At 34.6% G+C, this 21457-nt stretch overlaps 1 protein-coding gene and 2 non-coding genes across 11 annotated transcripts in view; 1 reads left to right on the top strand and 2 right to left on the bottom strand.

Annotated features, from left to right (window-relative positions):
- Positions 1 to 21457, bottom strand: part of Usp45 (ubiquitin specific peptidase 45) — an 81404-nt gene that overhangs the window by 39586 nt on the left and 20361 nt on the right. For all 9 annotated transcript variants that reach the window (XM_047559396.1, XM_047559395.1, XM_047559401.1 and 6 more), the window contains 3 exons: positions 10191 to 10333; positions 9716 to 9811; positions 7939 to 8069 (listed from right to left, as the gene is read on the bottom strand). In XM_047559396.1, the coding sequence (XP_047415352.1) occupies positions 7939 to 8069; positions 9716 to 9811; positions 10191 to 10333 (370 nt within the window). The remainder of the gene's footprint in view (positions 1 to 7938; positions 8070 to 9715; positions 9812 to 10190; positions 10334 to 21457) is intronic.
- Trnaa-cgc (transfer RNA alanine (anticodon CGC)) lies at positions 12161 to 12234 on the bottom strand. The gene has a single exon. It is a non-coding gene; the product is annotated as a tRNA-Ala (tRNA).
- On the top strand, positions 14179 to 14252 carry Trnaa-cgc (transfer RNA alanine (anticodon CGC)). The gene has a single exon. It is a non-coding gene; the product is annotated as a tRNA-Ala (tRNA).

The following is a 21457-nucleotide window of genomic DNA, read 5'->3' as shown; positions in this document are numbered from 1 at the left end:
TATAGAGATGTCTACTTAGTAACGATGAATCAGTTCATTCATAATCCAGAAATTGCCTCTACTGCAAATATACTGACAAAATATAAGAGAAAAAAAACTGTACCAAACAAAAACAAAAGTAGGATATAATACAAAGCAAATCCCACAGAGCAAAAAAATGGAACACAAACATAAAATAGGTAAAGGAAAAATAGATTTGTTGAACCTGAAAGAGTTCAGCCCTGAAGGGTAAAGAGAACTAAGTATTTCTTGACAAAGACAGGAGCCAATCTCATTGTTTAAGGATAGCTGGCCTTCCCTTGAGCAAATGTTGCCTAAGGCTACAACAGAACACAGGCACTGCCTTGGGACCTGAAGCTGAGACAAGCCTTGCACAGACTCTATCACATCCCCAAATCCATGGCAACAATTGTGACCCATTAAGAGACTGGATCTCCAAATCCAGCTTCAAGGGCTGTGTTGAGCCCAAGAATAAATTTTAAATTATTAGGCAGAAAGAGGAGGAAGTATAAAGGAGAAAGGGAAGGCAATGCTAGTGGCAGAAGAGGCAAAGAGCGGCGTAGGAGGGGCAAAGAAAACGAGGATGAACAAACAAAAATCTACTCTAAGTGAGCCTACAAACCAATTTAACACAAAAAGAAATCTAGAGTTAAAAAAATTTTTTAAATTAACAATTAGAATGAGTTTGCATAAAGCAAATAAATTATAAAACTGTCCAAAAACATTACAAAATGTATGTTGAGAACATCCAAAATAAAGGCATAAATGCCATTAAAATCAAGTTTTAAGCAAAACAGAAAATAAGCATATTTTTATTAAATTATAGTTAAATTAACTATAATTATTAAATTAACAATTATTTATTAAATTAACTAAATTATTATTAATTTAATAATACTGTTGAGAACGGGGTGCCATCCGTGCAGCCCTCTTGTATAAACAAGCTATTTCGTGAACTGGGCCCCCCAAGCACAGAGAATCCAGCAGCCGCAGCCAATACAGGTCAAATGGGAGGTGCTGGGCCCCAGGTTTATCAAGGCTATTCAGAGATATCTACCTGAGGAATGTGCAGCTGTCCGGAGACCCTCATCTATCAAGGACAGGGGATCCTAGCCCTGATCCCTCTCCCTCATAATTCACTCCCTCTCTCCTCCCTCCAGGCCCGTTCAGTTTTGGCGGGACCCAATAAGATTCAAATAATGTGGAGGGACCAAACCAAAGAGGACAAATATTTAGCTATCTGAATTTTAACCAATAATGTACAGGTCCTTGTGTATGAATGCTGAAAAAGTTCTTAAATAGAGCGCTTTCTGGCCATTTGGGGCCGCTTCCCACCACCACCACCACCCCGCAGCCATTGTATCAATCTGAAGGGCTGGCTCAAGCTTGCTTTAATAAAACCTCGTTGTGTGATTTGCATTACTGTGTGTTCACTTTGACTCTCCGGGGATTAGTCGGAACGGGACCCTAACAATACTAGAAACAAGAAAATAAAACTATAGACATAAAATACAAAAGTTATAATACTAAGCTAACAAAGATGAAAGGTGAAATAGTAATTAGAAAATACTACTGAGGTGGGCTGGGGATGTAGCTCAGTGGTAGAATGTTTGCCTAACACATACAAGGCCATGGGTTTGATCCCTGAACTACAAAACAAAAAGGAAAACTGAAGAACATACCTAGAATACTGTACTATACTTTTATTCTATCTTGAGATTTTGATGGCACACAGAATATTATAGGATTATGTGTCTTTTGAGTAATATCATTCAGCATACATTTTGTCCAACTGATTACATTTCCTCATGAACAAACTCTTCTTCCCAGTGAAGCCAGAATTGAGGACAGGCAGTTAATGTAGAATAAGAAATCTGGTCGAATGGAGGAATGAAGGCCACCTGGGAAGTTGGAGACCATCCCTGGGAGATTGGGCATGTCAGTATCTCCAATATCCTTTTGATCACCAAGGTTACCTGACTAACTAACTGCTCCTCCCAAAATGCTGCAGGCAGAGAATTGCTAATTAATGCTCCTTGGGCCCCAACCTTTCTGAATCACTCTATTTGTTCCTCCCCCTGCCCATATGCTTCCCACCTTTTAGCCTTCTTCTGGGCCTAGTCAAGTAGACAAGGAGAAAGATAAGCACTGAGAGAACAGGGGAACAAAGGAGACCTAATCTATAAAAGACGCAGGGCACACTCACTTCTTGGGATTCTAGAACATCAGCCATGGCCCCCTTCTCTCTGCTGGGAGAAGTCCGTATTACTACTTTTCAATAAAACCTGCTTAATATATGCCTGCCTTGGCATGCTTATCTGACATTATACTTCAACATCTGAGCAAGGAGAACTCGTGATGGATAAACAGCGGTATCACCAGTGACGGCACCAAAAATTCAGCACATAACGCTAGTTAGCAAAATGAAGTAATATAGAAAGCAAAGACAGGCATGAATGAGAATGGAAAAACAATCACTTTACAACATTACTGAATCTTTTAAGAAAGAATCCATGTAAAACCTGGTGAAATAAGATATGTATCAGAGTGGACAATATTGTATGAACATCTGTTTTCTGGTTTTGACAATGTACTGTGAAATATATTATCACAGGGGGGTGCTAGAAAGAGGATACATGGAAACTGAACAGTTTTTTAACTTCTTGTAAATTTAGAACTATTTCAAAATAAAAAGTTATTAAAAAAAAAAAAAAAAAAAGGGAGGTTGAAGAGCTTATGTTGAGAACAGGGTGGTATCTGTGCTGCTAACTGTCTCAATCACCCAGATGCAGGCACAGGACAAACAGGACTGCTGGGCCCCTGTGCTTACCAAGGTTGTTAAGAGATATTTGTCTTAGGAATGTGCGGTTGCCTGGAGACCTTATCTGTCAAGGACAGGGGGGGCTTAGCTCCGACTCATCTCCTGCATAGTTCACCCCTTCCCTCCTCCCTTCTTCCACTAGGACCGTTCAGTTCTGGCGGGACCCAATGAGAATCAAATAGATTGGCAGGACCCAACCAGAGGAGGACTAATGTTTAGCTGTTCAAATGTTAACCAATTAAAAGAACACTGTAAAACTGCTTGCCTTTCATTATAAAAACCCTGCTAAAGGAGGGCTCGGGGCCTCTTAGCGTCACCTGTCACCGAGGGCATGGAGGACCAGGCTCAAGCTTGCTAATAAATGACTCTTTGTTGCTTGCATTGATCATGGTCTCTGGTGGTCTTTGTGGGGTCTCGAGCCTTTGGGCACAACACTTACTCCCAAGTAGCAGTGTCTGCTAATCACCAATATAACAGAAACTTCATGAGATTGGCCCAACTTTCAAAAGTTAATCAATATATACATATATCATGGATGAATCACAAAATAATTATGCCAAGAGAAAGAAGCCAGATTTTAAAAAAAGAACAAAAAAAAAAAGAACATAAACTATAAGTTTCCAGAATTCTTAAAACTGCAAACTAATCTATAGTAACAAAAACAGATAAGTGGTAGTCCAGGAATGAAGTTTAGGGAGGAATTACCTAGGGGCCTAAGGAAACTTTTGGGATTGATGAATACATACTTTATGCTGGTTGTGGCAATGTGTACACATATGTCAAAACTCATCCTTAAATATGTGCAGTTTATTTTAAGTAAAATAGATTTCAGTAAAGCTACTGGGAACATTATCAGTACAATTCGCTATTTCTACAGGCAAAAAGAAAAAGTCATCTATTATTTCAGTAGAAGCAGAAAGTGTTTGAGAAAAATTAACACCTATTCTTGATATGAACTCTTGCGGGGGGGGGACCCTAGGAACAAATGGGAACTATTTGTCCTGATAAAAGGCATCTACAAAAATCTATGTGGCACATACATACCTATAATCCCAGTCACTTGGGAAACTAAGGCAGGGGGAGAGGAAATTGGACCAGCCTCAGCAACTTAGAAAGACACTGTCTCAAAATTTTTAAAAAAGTAAAAAAGGTTGGGGATGTAGTTTAGTGGTAAAGTACCTTTGGGTTCAATTCCCAGTCCAAAGGGAAAAAACAAAAACAAAAACAAAAAAACCCTAGGATGACTGATTCTTATGCGTGAAAGACTGAATGTTCTCCCCCATATTCAGGAACCAGGCCACACTGTACCAGAATACAAGAAGGATACAGGAAGGAAATAAAGAAGTAAAACTATCTTCATTGCCAAAGTTATTATTGTCTATACAGGGTATCTCAGAAGAATGTGCAGAAAGCTTCTAGACCCAATGAGTTAGGCAAGAGTAAGCAATAAGTTTAATATACAAACACCTATTGTATTTCTATATATTAGCAATGAAAACTTGAAAACAAATTCTTAAAAGTGCCATTTATAATAAATAGCACAAGAAACATGAAATTCTTAGGATAAATCTAGCAAAATACATGGATTTGTATGCTGAAAACTATAAACTTTGATGAGAAAAATTACAGACTTAAACAACTGAAAAGAGTCAGGCTTGAAGGTACATACCTGTAATCCCAGCTACTCAGAAGGCTGAGGCAGGAGGATGGCAAGTTCAGGCCAGCCTCAGCAACTTCCGAGACCCTAACTCAAAATAAAAAATAAAAAGGGCTGGAGATGCAGCCCAGTGAAAGAGCATCACTGGGTTAAATTCCCAATACCACCAAAAACAAACAACACACCTAAAAAGACAAAATCATGCCAGGCATGGTGGCATACACCTGTAATCCCAATGGCTCAGGAGGCTGAGGCAGGAGGATCACAGATTCAAAGCCAGCCTCAGAAATTTAGGAAGGCCCTAAGCAACTCAGTGAGACCCTGTCTCAAAATAAAAAATAAAAAAAAGGGCTGGGGATATAGCTCAGTGGTAAAGAGTATCCCTGGGTTCACTCCCAGTACCAAAAAAAAAAAAAACAAAAAACAAAAAACCACACACACACAACAACAAAGGACCTAGAATAGTTCAAAAAGAAGAACAAAACTGGAAGAGTTGCATTAACCAATTTCAAGACTTTTAAACTACACTAATCAAAACAGCATAGAATTTGGGGTAAAGATGGACATACAGATCAATGAAACATAATAGAGTTCAGAAATATACCCAAATATAAATGGCTTAAATCTTTATCTGATTTTTTAAAAAATTATTTTTCTTTATATCTTTTAAAAGTAAATAGTATAACATAAAAGAAAATGTAGTTTAAAATTTTTTCAAATAACATTGATCCAGTTATTCTAACTCATAAAAATGTATTCCACAGATGCTTTCCCACAAGTGCCCTATAATAGCCACACACATATATACTCTAATAACTTATGTCTATATGTACTAATATGGAAAGGTGTTAAAACCATATCTGCAAAACAAGCAAGCTGCAAACAACTGGCATACATATATTTGTGTATGTGCAATTGCTTTTGAAAATATGAGAAACAGATAATACAAGTCAAACATCCCCAATCTGAAATTCCAAGATCAGAATTTCTCCAAAATCTAAAACTTCTTGAGCACCAAAGTGATACCACAGTAAAAAAAAATTCCCCACCTGACCTTACCTGACAAGTCACAGTAAAAATGCAGATGCACTTAAAAATACTGATAAATTTCCTTCAGCTAGCTGTGGCACACACCTGTAATCCCAGTGACTTGGGAGGCTAAGGCAAATGAATCATTAAGTTCAAACCAGCAACTTTGCAAGGTCCTAAGCAACTCAGTGAGACCCTGTCTCTAATAAAAAAAAAAAAAAAAAAAAAAAAAACAAACATATAACAAAAGGGCTGGGGGTGCTTGGGTTGTGACTCAATGGCAGAGCGCTTGCCTAGCACAATGTGAGGCACTGGGTTCAATCCCTATCACCACATAAAAAAACTAAATAAACAAAATAAAGGTATAGTGTCCATTTACAACTAAAACTATTTTTTTTTTTTAAAGGGGGCACTGGGTATGTGGCTTGGTGGTTAAGGACCCCTGGGTTCAATCTCTGGTACAAAATAATAAAATAAAATTCCGTCAGCCAATCCCAAAGACCCAAAGGCTCAATGTTTTCTCTGACATGTGGATGCTAATTTACAATGAGGGGGATGGAGCTAGGGAAAAATAGAGGTTCTTTGGATTAGATAGAGGGGAGTGAAGGGAGGGGGTACAAGGGTAGGAAGGATAAATGGACATTATTACCCTATGTGCATATGACTACATGACCACTATGATTCTACATCATGTACAATGAGAAGAATGAGAAGTTATACTCGATTTACATATGATGTGTCAAAATGCATTCTGTCACATATAACTAATTAGAACAAATTTTTTAAGGAAGAAAAAAACTTGCCTTCAAGCTATGTATATATAAGGTGTATATAAAACAAATGAATTTTGTGTTTAGACTTGCACACGCTCCTGAAAATATCTCATTATGTATGTGAAATTATTCCCAAACTGAAAAAATTAAAAATCCAAAACATTTCTGGTCCTAAGCATTTCAGATGAGATATTAAACCTGTAACAGTTACTTCTGAGGACTAGGGCAGAGAAAAATTTGAATTTTTTTATCTATGAGGACCTATTATTTTAACAATAAGTTTTTCTACTTTATGAATCTTTATAAAACCAGGAAATAATAATACAAAACAAAATATTTTGAGCCTCAAAAACAATTTTTTTCTTTTTTTTTTTGGTGGTGCTGGGAATTGAACCCTGGGCCTTGTACATGCGAGGCAAGCACTCTACCAACTGAACTACATCCCCAGTCCCTCAAAAGCAATTTTTAAAGCATACAATGCCCTAAAAATGGAACTCTTTGAGCCACACATATTTTTGAACCTTTGACAAGTTTTTGTTTTTATTTTGCCCAGGGATGACACTTTACCACCAAGCTACATTCCCAGTTCTTTTTATTTTGAGACAGGGTCTTGCTAAGTTGGCCTAGGCTGGCCTTGAACTTGAGATCCTCCTGCCTCAGTCTCCTGAGTCACTGGGATTACAGGTATGTGCCACTGACAGGTTTTATGATCTTTGGGCTCTGAAGAAATAGCATTTGTCAACCAAGTGAAGCATACACTAAACTCTCTATTTTGAACTAGTTGATACATCATGGCACAGAAAACTAGTTTGAAATGAAATTTTAAAATACAAATTCACATTTAAAGAATTCCATTTTTCATGTTTCAGTAGGTGTACTAGACTAGCTTATGAGATCCATGAAGACAAGGGCCATGTTTAATACATCATGCATATATAAAGAACTGCATGCATGCGCTAAAGTCAAGTCAGGTCCTTCATGATAATGTTTATTCACAGGAACTTGAGGATTTTTGTTTTTAAACATATGATAATAGTTTGAGAAATTCACTTAAACTCTATTTTCTTCAAAGTTCATCTTTAAAAATGAGGAAGCCAGGGAAGGAGGTTAGGAATGTAATTCAGTAGTAGAGTATATGCCCAAATTGCATTTAGGCCCCTAGATTTGATACTCAGCACAAAAAGAAGAAAAAAAAAAGAAAAAGAAAAAAAAAAAAAAAAAAAAGGAAGCTAGGTTAGATTACCTTTATAGTACTTTCTAGATTTTAGGATTCTTTGACTTTCTTACTTTATAGTATTGCCTCCTCGGCTTGAGACAACATAAATATTGAATCAAGATAGACTTCTATTTGACTCTCAGCACTTCACTCTCATACTTGGTTAGCTACTTAATTTCTATAAGTCTCCAATTCCTTATATACTTAATGGAGATAAAGGATTACTTCTTCAGAGTATTAGGAGATACAATTTGCATAAAGCATAAAGGCATGACTAAACAACTATACTATATCAAGTACTATACTGTATCAAGCACTATATCATGATAGTCTGGGCAATAATAGCAATGTCACAGTAAGAACGGAGCTATTCATGTTAAGTGATGAAGGCATTAATGTTTTGTAACAGGATTATTTATACTAAAAATACAGATGTACTCACTTCTGACAAAGCTGATTAAAAAGAATTTTAGGAGAAAGTGGTCCTTTTTCAGTCTCTTTCATATTGAGAAGAAACAGGAACAAGGCTGAAGTCAATGGTCCAGGGCTTGAAAGTTCCACCACTAATGGATCCTTTAAAAACATGACCAGATCTATGTCAGAAATATATAATTTTAAAAATTATTTTTAAAAATCTGAGTTATACTTTATTTAAATGAAAGTAATGAAATTGGTTAATGTGTGTTAAGAAATTTTATTCCTTTATATATAAAATAAACATATAAAAATAGAAAATAGGATTAAATATATTACCTTGAAAAACACAGGTATTTTCATATTTTATACACTTTATTTAATACAACTATTAGCTTGAGTTTAATGATTAATCCTTAGCTGTTGTAACTGTCCCTTAATGTGTTCTCCTACAAGTAAAATTACTAATCTACTTGATATTTGTACTTTTTCACAAATAATCATAAATTATATTTACTAGCAAAACTCCATACACTTCTTTTCCCCAAATATTTTACTAATAAAATAAGGAATGGGGAATTATGTGACAAAATCAGTACACTGTCTCCCTCAAAGAAAAACAAAGTTTGACAAAAGCAGCTCAGATTGTGTGAAGGATTAACCCACTTTAAATTTTTTCTCCCCACCACGTTTTGCTTTTTAAAATACATTATTCCCTTTGTCTTTGAAAGTTGCCTCCTAAGAAAGAAAAATCTGAGATTACTTCATTGGGCTAAATGTTTTTAAAACTTCCTTCTTACTTGTTTTCAAAGGTCAGATCATGAACTATTCACATACTCTCTCTTCCTCTACCAAAGTTCTCACTTTCTAACTAAAATCATTATTACAAGTATCAGTGCCCTCCAGGCAAAGTCCACCAGCAACACACTTAGAGTTGAAGTGATGAGTTGAACATACACTTTAGGAAAACATGGAGTGTCTTAGTAAATGGCATTGTAAAGAAGGATTTGGGCTTTGGTTGGGTAATTTGGGGAAGAAACTAAGGAAGTAGATATTGCTCTAAATTGGATGCCACCAGCAAATGAAGGTAATGCTATAAATGAGTACCTCAATAAATCTTATCTTGGAGAGAGAAGATATGAGGATGAGGATAAAGTTGTATCTGTTAAAGTAGCAGCAATCATTCTTTTCTCATTTTGTCCAACAGAGAGGCTATTTGGGATTTTCTAAATGACAGAGAGACCTTGTTTTTGTCTGTGTTTTAGACAGTTTATGAAGTGATCTTGCTTTGTCTCACTTTATCAGTTCTCAAAGAAACCAAGTCTGAGACCTCTTGTGAGATTCTCCGGACATGGCCTCACTGGGAGTTAAACCAGGTTCTGAATGTCAGGGGCTCTTTTTTATTGTTGTTTTTTCTTTCTTTCTTAAAAATCTATCATCAGACTAAGTCTTCTGTTAAAGAACAAAAATGCTAAATTTAAATAAATGTCACCAGCCACCACAAAATAGGGGTACTAAACATTTTGCTTAACCAAAGTCAAACCTGTTTTATTTTTTGTGTTTTTAAAGCTGCCTCAATATCTTCACATTGTTTGATCCATGGTATGTCTGAACAATAACATATCTTGAAGTTATGTTTTTAGAAACTCTATTTCTGATTATTTTCACAAAATGCTTTTGAATTCTCTTTTTAAAGTCCGCTGATTACCATCCCAATTGACAACTCTGAGAAAGAAAGACATTTTGGCAACATCGACAGCTCATTTGAAAACAGCCATTATCCAGATGGTATACTTCTTACTTACCAACTGAGACTCTGAGGAAGGAGAAATCTTGAATTTTGTACCATCTTCTTTTATCTCATTCATCAGCTCAAAAAGTATGTAAGTCTGTGCCAAGTTCTAAAAAAGAGTAAAAGTCTGATTCAGTTATATGATGACTCTGATCTTATGAAATGAATATTCTCTCAAAGTTTCAAATTTCATCCAACACAGCAAAATGTCTATTTAAAACATTTTAAATTGAATTGAATAGATTTTGCATTTAGTATATGTTACTATTATTGATGAAGCCATGGTAAAACACACAGAAAACCTTTTGGAAGAACTATGTAAAAGGTATATGCATATGATGATAGCCAAAGACAGACTACAACAACAAAAAAAAGCAGAAAGAAATTTCTAGTGAAAATTCAGCAGTCACTTGATCACTTACAGGTATGCTAAATGCCCATGTAAATTAAAAATTCTTTACATTTTATTAATCTTTGATGACTTTTACCTGAACGACTGCATTAAAAAAGCAAGTATTTCCTAAATTTGTAATTCCTTTTACAGATGGTATACTGCTGCCTTTTCTTCCCTTCTTTATTTCACCTGCTTCAAGTTTTTCTTCACAAAGTTTTAGGATTCTAGAAAATGCATCTACAAGTTAAAGAAAACATAACTGACATGAGATATAAAATTTTAAATGTCATTTGACAATGTAAATATATTATTTAAAATTAACAAGATTATCTCCCTGAATCAGTGTTCCTAAAAGACAATACAAACACAAATGTCTTTGATTTTCTATCTTATAACAATTTAAATTCATTTTAATGTACAGATTTATGCCTCACATCACTTAACAATAAATTCTAGATGAATTTTAAAAGTGTATGTAAAGGAATACAGTCAAAACACAAGTAGAAAAGATCTAGCTTCTAAGGTTTGGAGATGTAGCTTACCAGTAGAGTATTTGTCTAGCATATTTGAGGTCCTGGTTAATACCCAGCACTGCCAGAGGGGGGAAATCTAGCTTCTAAATACCATTCTCCACTAAAAGGAATGAGTATTCATAGGTCAGGAAAGATGCAAAATAAGCCTATAACATTTTTCTCATATCAAAGAATAGGAAAGTGCTCAAAACCAATGGGACTAAACCAAAACACATATGCACCATACTGAATGGGTTCCTACTGCCCACTGTAGTGGGGTAGTATAATAGATTACTATACACAGAATATGTCTGAACAGGTAATGGGTTTTTTAAAGAGGGGAAAAAAAGGAAGGAGGAGTTCCTTAGAATTGACAACTAATAAAAAAAAGAAATGATGAATCAGGAAAATCATCATCTTAAGTGGTGATTTTTTCTATTATTCTTGCAACTTTCCTGTGAATTTAAACTTGTCAAAAATCAAAGTTAAAAAAAAAAGTACCATAGCATAATATAAAAAGTAAAATACCTAAGTGTATGATACATAACAGTATGTTCTGTGCTGTTAATGTAGATCTGAAAATTACACGTAGATCTCATGTTTATAACAAAAAAATGAAGAACCCCTAGAATTAATGAATTGACATGGCTGATCATATCTATTGAACAGCAGACTACTACTCCTATGAATCAAAATCATTACACAATCATCCCTTGGTATTCCTACAAGATTGGTTCCAGGACCCCCAAACTGCTGATGCTCAAGTCCCCTATAAAATGGTGTAGTATTTGCATATAACCTGTACCCATCCCTCCTGTACACTCTCCATTTCTAGATTACTTTTAGTAGCTAATACATAAATACTACGTAAATAGTTGTTATACTCTTATCAAGTATAACACATTTTCTCACAGTTTTCACAAATATTTAATTAACAAATAACTGCAAAGCACCTAGCATGGTAACCACTATGTATTTGAGACACGGTTCTGAGAACCCCTTCAGAAATGTAATTTATGCCAAGTTCAATCTTTCTGAGCCATCCTTCATGTCTGACCTTATTTTTTTCTTCCTTTATTCATTTCCTACACACTCTGGGCATTTTTTTTTTTTTTTTGCCTCAGGTTTATTTCTTATTGGATTTTCTGAACTGCTAATACCTGTTTTGTGTTTCATACTGGCTTTGTGTTTTTCAAATATCTTGGCTTTTTTTTTTTTTTTTTTTGTATGCTAGGGCTTCAACCCAGGACCTCATACATGCTACACAAGGGCTCTACTACTGAAATACACACTAACCCCGTTTTTTTTTTTTAATGTGGAAATATCTCATTAAGAAAAATGAATCAGTGGTTTTTAAGATTTTGTTTTCATTAAGCAAATCTTTTTCATGGAAAATATTTTCTTCCAAGTTCTAAAAACTTATCCTATGCTGCAATGTGTTTTTTGTAAACCTTATCAACTATTTTTTCCTTTATTTCAGTTTGCTTTCAAAAAAATTATTGGTTATTATTAGATATCTGTTGTCCAGATATTAAGGAGTCTTTTTTTTTTTTTTTGGTACTGGGAATTGAACCCAGGGCCTTGTGCTTGCGAGGCAAACACTCTACCAACTGAGCTATATCCCCAGCTCTAAGGAGTCATTTTTAACTCCCAATTACAGAATTCTAAGTTAATGCAGAAAATAACTAGCAAGACAGGTCTCTTCTCCTGTTCTCCAGATACTGAAATAAGTGATAAGAAATGAAGCCTATACTAGAGCTTGGAGCAGAGGCCACGACAATCACTGAAGTACAGAGGTATGGAGAAAAGGAAAAGGGGGAAAGAGACCAACAGTATTCAAATCTACCAGTGAATATAAAGGCAAATGAAAAAAGTCAGTCAATACTTCAGAAACACTACAAAGAGGAAGCTTAATATGGATCCTGGCTGGGTTTGCAGACAGAGCAGTCTGCCCCTTATTTCTGAGATTCTAATTAGACCCCAGAACGGGCAAGTTTCAGACTCTCATTATATCTATTGCCAATAGATGGTTTCACAGTGATTTTTTTGTGTTGGTTGTGTATATTCACAGTGATTTTTAAGAAATTTAAAAGCAAAGAGTAATCAAATCCAAGCATTACTCCATCTTTTCAGGTAAGGCAGTTAACTCTGATTTTATATTTATAAAACTTAGTCCCAAAAGGTTAAATGACTTGCTCACAGTCACAGTGATAATTTTATGAGTACAAATCCACTGTCGTTTTACCACGTAAATTCTCACCAATTATCGATGTACAATGAAAATAATTATAAAAAACAGTGGGGCAAAATTCTTACAGATTTGGGCATAGACAACCCCAAACAAATATGATTCCTCAAAAGTATTTCCTTAATGTTCTTAATAACTAATTAGAATAAAATTTTTAAAAACATTCTTAATAAATATTGCCCTAATACTTTTTAGTTTTTTAACATGAAAACAGAATGGTTGGGGAAATAAACCATAGATTGTAACTGTATATAAATATATAATACACATTGTTCACTTGGAAAAATACTCAGAAATAATTATATTTTAATCTTGCAAAAACAATATCTGAAAAACCATAATATGCATATAATTTATATATCTGTGTACCACATTTATTTGTCAGTTTTTAAAACATCTGGGATAGCATACCAAAGTAAACAATGTTCATTAAGACCATCTGGACAAAACTGCAGGCAAAAAAAGAGCATAAACATATGGAAAAACAGATTTTCCCCTTCCCTTCAGCAGTAAGGGATGACAAATGTCAAACCTAGACATATCCACGCTTCACTGTGCGATGCTTTTCAGCACCACCTGGCTCTCCATGCACAGCCACCAAATATGGACAGTACTGCCAGAAAGAACATATCCACAGGCAATGGCAATAAAAACAGTTTATTTCATGGTTAAATAGCCACTTCACACAAGTGGCAAGAGTCTGTTGGTTGACTTTTACATTAAGTCTATGAGAAAATATTTAAGATTAATGTTATTAGACTTGAATATTAAACAGATCAGTTAATTTTTACCAGAAAACAGAATAACATTTTCTAAGATACTAAAATACTTGTAAAATGCTTGTTTACAAGTATTTTATATAAAGTAAAAGTGCATGGTTTTTAAATTTTACCAAATAGCACAGTTAAATAACGATTTAAATTCAACTGATTTGCCAATGTCCATTGTGTTCAGTACTATAAGAACCATTATCTATAATTATTTATATTTAATTGCTTATAGTTTATGACTGAAGTATAAGGAAAAGACACCTAACAGAGATGTTAAGCCTTAAATTTATAACAATATTTTAGCAAAACTTTTAGAAACTAAGTATACATATTTATATATATTTTCATTAAAACACTGCCCAGAGTTAAGTCTAGTTTAAAATAAGTTAAGTCTAGTTTAAAATAGGGGTTCTGAATCAGACTTTCAAATATTTGACATACATACAGGTATATGTACACAGGTATATGTATTTTAATAAGACGCAATTAATAATTTCTAAAAAGAATGATTCTTTATTTCATTTGTAGAGACAACAAAACTTTCTCCAGGGCTGGGTATATAGCTCAGTTGGTAGAGTGTTTGCCTCGCAAGCACAAGGCCCTGGGTTCAATCCCCAGTACCGCAAAAAAAAAAAAAAACTTTCTCCATCTGGCAGTGCAAACATTTCAGATCATATTCACTTTTAAGAATTCTTCTCTTCCTTTTATAAACACAGAATCAAATACCTTAGGATTAAACTTCAACATGTTTTGAAGTATGGTATAATCAAAAGGACAAAGCTGTAACAACACTAACAAAAAAGACAAGCTATACAAAATTTTAGTGACCATTCATTTTGTTTGTTCAAATTTTATCATCACCTATTCAAAAAAGTGGTGCCCATAATTAGAAAGAGTAATCACAGAATTTCAAGTTTATTTTATTATAAAGGATTTCATCTACTCAACCTTCCTTATTACTTCTATATTACCGACACTTTCATCTGCTATTCCTTTTCATAATAGAATAATATAGACCTAGAAGGCAAAGTACACTGGGAGAAAACTTCAGGCATTTTAGCTAATTTTGTGTGTATATGGGAGCAGGGGGATGTGGCTGGGATTGAACCCAAAGCCTATGCAAAAGCTCTCTCACTGAGGTACACCCTCTGCTATCTAAATTTCTTCAAGTTCTTTCACATTTCTGTAGTTTACCTTAAAGCCTATAATCTGAATGTCAAAGAATGGCTGCTCAATTCACTAGGCCAATAGGTTTTGTACATACCTCAGGTCCTGCAAGACAGAAAACTGACTGAAGTACCAGCAAAGTAAAACAAAACAAAAAACTGGTAATCTTACATAAAATTCAAATTTTTCTACCATAAAAATGATTTAAACACATAAAGATCATACAACTTTTTTAGAAAACAAGTTTAAGGTTATTAAATCATATATATATTTGATATATATATATCATATATATGATATATATTGAAAAATATATATATATTTTTTTAAATCTTTGGACTGGGGGTATATCTCAATGGCAAAGCACTTGCCTAGCACGTGAGAGGCCCTGGGTTAGCTCCCTATCAAAAATAACAACAAAATAAAAATAAGGTACCAGAAAATTTTAAGTAATTATTATTTATAATCTTAGAGAGCAAAAAGACTTTCAAAGCATGATCCTAAAAGCTAAAAATCATATACAGGAAAGACTGACAGACCTTGGAACAATGACATTAAAACTTCATTATGATAAAACTGAACTAACTGATAAAGTTAAATATAGGAAAATGGGCACTCTTAGCAATTATTACCCTTCACATAATCTTTCTGAAGAGCAGTTTAATAACAATACCTGAAATCTAAAATGTGTTATAATTTGGTCAAGAACTTTTTTTTTTATAATTTAACCTCCAAAACGGAAGAGCAAGTACATAAAGATGCACTTTTTTTTAGCATGGGAGAAACTGAAAGTAATAGTGGGCTTGTTGCCAAGTAATATTAAATTGATCTCTTTTCTCAAAAGGTGTAAGTATTTGTGAACTGCCTTAAAACAGAAGTGCACATCCATTCCTTCCCTTTCTTCTTTTAGCAAGGGGGAAGTAAACTTATTTTGCCATTCACTTATTTAGAGTAAGAAGTGTAAGATAATTACCACCTCTGATAGCCATCCTAATTTTAGAAAGGATAATAAAAGAGAGGAATACAGCTGGTTAGTGTTTGAAAATTCAAACCCAAGCAGTCTGGCTTTAGAATTTATACACAAACAATTATTTCCTATTTGTTATGATCTTGTCTGCTATAATAAAGAATGATAAGGTTTGTAATTGTGTAACAGTTAAGACACCGGTGAAATGGCTAGTGGTAGTATGAAAGAAAAGGCCATTACTCTCAAACAAAAGCAAGATGTAATAAATTGCTTGATGCGTTTGGTGTTTGTATTTAAAGTTTTATCGGTTATAGTTTATGGCAGCCTGATTCAAACCATTCCTCAAAAGAATTAAGCCCTACTGCCCTAGGAACCTACTGTAAGCAATTAACCTCCCCATGTATCTGAAAGCATACTAGTTATGGGTCATATTTGGGAGAACTGAGAAAACAGCCACTCAAATAATCTTCTGTGTTATGTGATTTGGATCAGGAATCTTGCAATTAAATTCCTTCACATAAAAATAAGCTTTTTAGAATATACACTATCTTTTTGCCTCAGTTCCTTGTACACACAGAAATAACTTTAGTGCACATTTTTTATTGATTTATTTATTTACCATGTGTTATTGGGGATTGATCCTAGGGCCTTACAGATGCTAGACAAACACTCTAACACTGAGTCACATACCCAGCTCATTTTTAAAAATGCAAATTTCTTAACAAAACCATCACTTCATAGCACAACAATTACCTTTTAAGGAAAAGGATTAAATCACATTAAAACTGTTACTATAAAAGGTCACAGTATTATTTATCCTCAGATACAGTTTCAAATCCCAACTGTACCATTAACTGTCTTTTTTTTTAAATACAGAAATCTTATATCTCATAAAACCAAAAGTACCAACATAAGTCATGCCTTTTTCACACCAGTAACATTAACAAATGAACTGAACAAAATGTACTTTTTTTTAAAAAATGGTATCCCATCAGTATTAAAATATGAGTCAAATTTACTAGTTTAAGCCAGGCATGGTGGTGCATACCTGTAATCCCAGCAACTCGGGAGGCTGAGGCAGGAGAATCGAGAGTTCAAAGCCAGCCTCAGCAAATCAGTGAGTCCCTAAGCAACTCAGCGAGACTCTGTCTCCAAATAAAATACAAAAAAGGGTTGGGGATGTGGCATGGTGGTTATGTGCCCCTGGGTTCAATCCCTGGTACAAAAAAAAAAAAAGTATCTGTCTAGAAAAAAATGTGGAATTATCATTCATGTGTCTAGTTCACAAAAAGCAAACCAATATTCAATAATATTATTTCACCTGGAATTCTAAGCATTAATAGAATACTTCAGTCTTCAAAACTACTGAAGTAACACATCTCTTTAGCCTTTCAGAGAACATGACTCACTTTTTTAAAAAATGTTTTTTGAGGGCTGGGGATACAGCCCTTGCAAGAGTAGAGGAGAGTGCTTGCCTTGCAAGCACAAGGCCCTGGGTTCAATCCCCAGCACTGCAAAAACAAACAAACAAACAAACAAAACAAAAAAAATTTTTGAGCAAGTTTTAGGTTCACAGCAAAACTAAGCCAATATGCCCTGTCCCCCACACATGCACATCCTCCCCCATTATCAATATCCCACACCAGAATGGTTCATTTGTTAAAAATGATCAACTTACATTGACACATCATTATCACCCAAAATTCACAGCTTACATTAAGTTCACTCTGGGTGGTGTACATTCTATGATTCTAGACAAATGCAAAAAGACATGTATCTATCTTTATAGAATTATACTGAGTAGTTTCACTGCCCTAAAAATTCTCTGTCCCTTGCTCTTTTTTTTTTTTTTTTTTTTTGGCGGGGGGCGGGGTCTACTTTTTAATGGTACACGTTTCTGGTTTGTTCTCACAAGAGCTTTATTTGCTCTTTTTAAATCTGTGTAACATATGACCTTTTAAATCTTGTGTTATGCATGATCTTTTCATTATGTATATGGGGTGGGGGACTGAAAGGAGGTTTTATCTTTTTTTTTTAAGCAAATTCTAACATCAGATGTGAAATCTACACAGCTGTAAGCATTCTTCTGGGAACCTGCACTGGGGTTCATCTCATCTGCTTAATGCAATTACCTAAACCAGCCATGTAGTATTAATGTAATTTGCCCATTTCTACAGCTGAAAGGAAGTTTAATTTTTAAAAGGAAAAACTTGCTTCCCAATTCCCCTACCCTAAAACTGCACACTAATTAGCTTACCTTTTTATTCTCAAAACCTAACTCCCAGTTAACTATTAACCTTAGAAATATTTATTTAATCATGAGATAAATTAACATTAACATAATGGGCAGGTATATGTAGACAGACAGGAATGCAGTCATTCCTAGCTGTCTATGTAAGTCAAATGATCTGTTTAAATATAAAACTGACCATCAGTTTCTCTGCTTAAAATCTAACAGTGGTTCCTCACTGTCCTCAAGGCAAACTCTAACCTGACCAGGTCCTTAAACATCCGTTCCTACTTACATTTTGAATCTCACCTCTTACCATCCTCACAACACTACAAAATACAACCTTCCAGCTCTATAGAATTCCCTGAACCTGTTGAGTCCCTTCATCAAGGAGCTATTTCCTCTGCCTGAAAAATACCTTTTCCCTTTTTGCCTAGGTAATTTCTAGATATCCTTCACCTTCTGGCTTAGGTGGTTATCCCTCTAAATAATATTGCTCTCACTTTTTTTAGTATAGGTTAGACAGGATTCCAAAATGTTCTCATTAGCTCCCACTACTTACTCCATCACAGCATTATTTAAACGAGCAATAACTAAGCATCATTTGTCTATACCCCTCACAAGATTGAAAGATTAGCAATGACAGGAAGTGGGAAGTAGATTTGTTTCATACACTGCTGCATCTCCAACATCATCTGTGGCATCTGGCACAAGGTAGAAACTCAAATATATTAAAATACTGAATAAATCAGATAATTTTGATCATTAATATTCAGGGTTTGGTTGGAGGTGGACGTAAGAAGCTTACATATCGGTTTTTACCCTCAGTAAAAACTGTTTAACATTCCAGTTAGTTTAATTCCACAAGTATTTACTGTCTAGTCACTTGAGAAACAAAAACATAAGCCAGACTCATCCTTAAGGAAAGCACAGAAAATACATATGCACAAGAAAGCTAAATAGCATAAACAGTGTGTTAACTAGATTCTGAAGTGTGCTGCATACATATAGTTCCTCAACAAAGAAGCAAGGATTGGGAAAAGTGTCCTCAAGTAGAATTTAAGAAGAGCTTTAGCAGATAAATAATGCTGAAGACAGAAAATACAGACAAATGTTACATCAGCAGTTCTCAAAGGTGTCTGAAGACACTCTCCTCCTTTCAGGGGTCCTTACGGTCAAAATACTTACTATTGTTTAATAAATCTAAGATGTTATTTGCTTCTTAAAACTTTTGATTCACAATGACTGAATCAAAAACAAATATGAGAATCTAGCTGTTTTCTACTAAGTAGACATTAAAGATATTTGTAAAAATGGGTAACCTGCAATCCCTTACTTACTGTAGCATTATTCCCAATAGCTAAGATACAGAATCAACCTAGGTGTCCATTGACAGATGAATGGATACAGAATATGTGGCATATATACACAATGGAATACTAGACACCATAAAAATAGAGATCCTTATCATTTGTGGCAAAATGGTTAGAAATTGAGGAAGATATGTGAAGTGAAATAAACCAGATGCAGAAAGAAAAAGCCTATTTGGTTTTTTTTTTAATATCTCTTTCCTCAAAATATGTTTGTATTAACAAGGCATGGAATTATTTTTCAGTGACTATTCAAGTTTGATTTACAAGCACAGAAATTTCTCTATTGATAAACTTTCAATTCATAAACTCGTTTGATTAAAAAAAAATCTGAATATTTGATGGTTAAAAAAAATACCTGTTTTAACTTCTGACATAAACTGATAGATATAATCTACATAACAAACTCTTTGAATCCTCAGTAATTTTTTAAGAGCCTTAAGTGGTATTGAAAGCAAAAGTTAATGATTCCATAAGTTGCTTGTTTTAGAGATGGATGGAGCATTAGTCTAGATTCTGTGTGTAGATAAACTGTATTAGATATATTCTAAATGGAATTAGTGTAGGCACTGAATAACTTAAAAAAGTATGTAAGGTACAGATACAGGCTTTCTTCCAGGCATTGTGAAGATGTGTCTACAGTCTTCACAATTATCATTTAAAATAACTGCAAAATCATATCCAGTATTCTTACAAGCCTAGATAGCAACATTAATATTTGATTTTCAAGTAATTTACAAAAATACACTAAAGTTTCATACCAAAAATACAGATTACTAACCCAAAACTTCTAAAATGCCAACCAAGAGATCTTATTTAAATCAAACTTGCCTGAGAGATTCTGTAGCTTGATCCACAAAGGTGAAGACATTTTGCCCTAGAACTTCTGAAAACTGAACTCCCAATTATTACTTTAACTCTGAATGCCCTCAAACTACCTCAAGCGCTATTTCCCAGGTGGTACTCATAGTTCCACAAACACAATTAAGACTTCCATTAGTATTTCCCACCACCTAAAGTGATTTCTTCTCTCCCTCTGCCCAAAATTCATCCTCTGAAGGTCAGCTTGAAAGTCAACTCATTCATGATTCCTTTCCTTTTCAACTGAACATCATGTGCATCTTTGAATATCTGAAGAGCTTTGAATATGAATTAAAATAGAAATCTTATTCTGCTTGCATTCTCCTTACATTGTTATCTTACATTTTCTTTCAGATCTTAAGCCTCTTAAGGGTAGGGAGCTATCAACTTCTATTCCCTAAAGCACTACAGGAAAACAGAAAAGTGCCGAGGAAAAAAAACGAGGCTTTAGTGAACCAATATGCCCAAAGTCACATAGCTAGTGATTTTAAGAATTAAATTTAAAAGTCAGACCCCTTGACTCAAAGTCCATGCCTTTTCTATCATACCATTCATACTCCCTTCCTAGCATCCTTCCTGTAATAAATATTCAATAAGTCTGTAAAACTGAATGGAAATTACACTGGCTTTGTTTTAACCTCAGAGAACCTCTAAGGTCAAGTATTCAGAGAAAATAATTTCTACAATTGTACTTTCATCACCCTCGGCATTATATGCTGCATGCCTTCCTAAAAAACAAATGTAATGTGCAGTTTTCAGGAGACAGCATTAGATCAACTTCATCACCAGTGGGGAGGGTGGCACATGCCTGTAATCCCAAAGATTTGGGAGGCTGAAGCAAGAGGATCATAAATTGGAGACCAGCCAGGGCAACTTAGTGAGACCCTGACTCAGAATAAAACAAAAAGAGCTGGGGATGGAGCTCAGGGATAGAATGTTTGCCTAGCATGATTGAGGCACTGAGTTCAATCACTGGTACCACAAAAAATAAAAATAAAAAGTCTTTAACCACATTTTCCTGATCCTTTATTAGAGAAGAACTGTATTTATGACTGGCATGTCTGAGACAAAGGAAGAATTCAACAAAGTTTGTTGAATTAAGTTAACAAATAAGTGGTAAAAAAAATTTTATTTTGCTGTCCAAGAGCCTGAGTTTACTTCTTCTAATTTCTCCCCCAATTTCTTCACCATTAGTGTGTCATTACGGGATACGAATCTAACAAAACAAATCATATT

The sequence above is a fragment of the Sciurus carolinensis genome, chromosome 7, assembly GCF_902686445.1.
Source record: "Sciurus carolinensis chromosome 7, mSciCar1.2, whole genome shotgun sequence".
NCBI classification, from domain to species: domain Eukaryota; kingdom Metazoa; phylum Chordata; class Mammalia; order Rodentia; family Sciuridae; genus Sciurus; species Sciurus carolinensis.
Note: the sequence above shows the minus strand (reverse complement) of the source record. Positions and strands in the feature narration are given on the sequence as shown.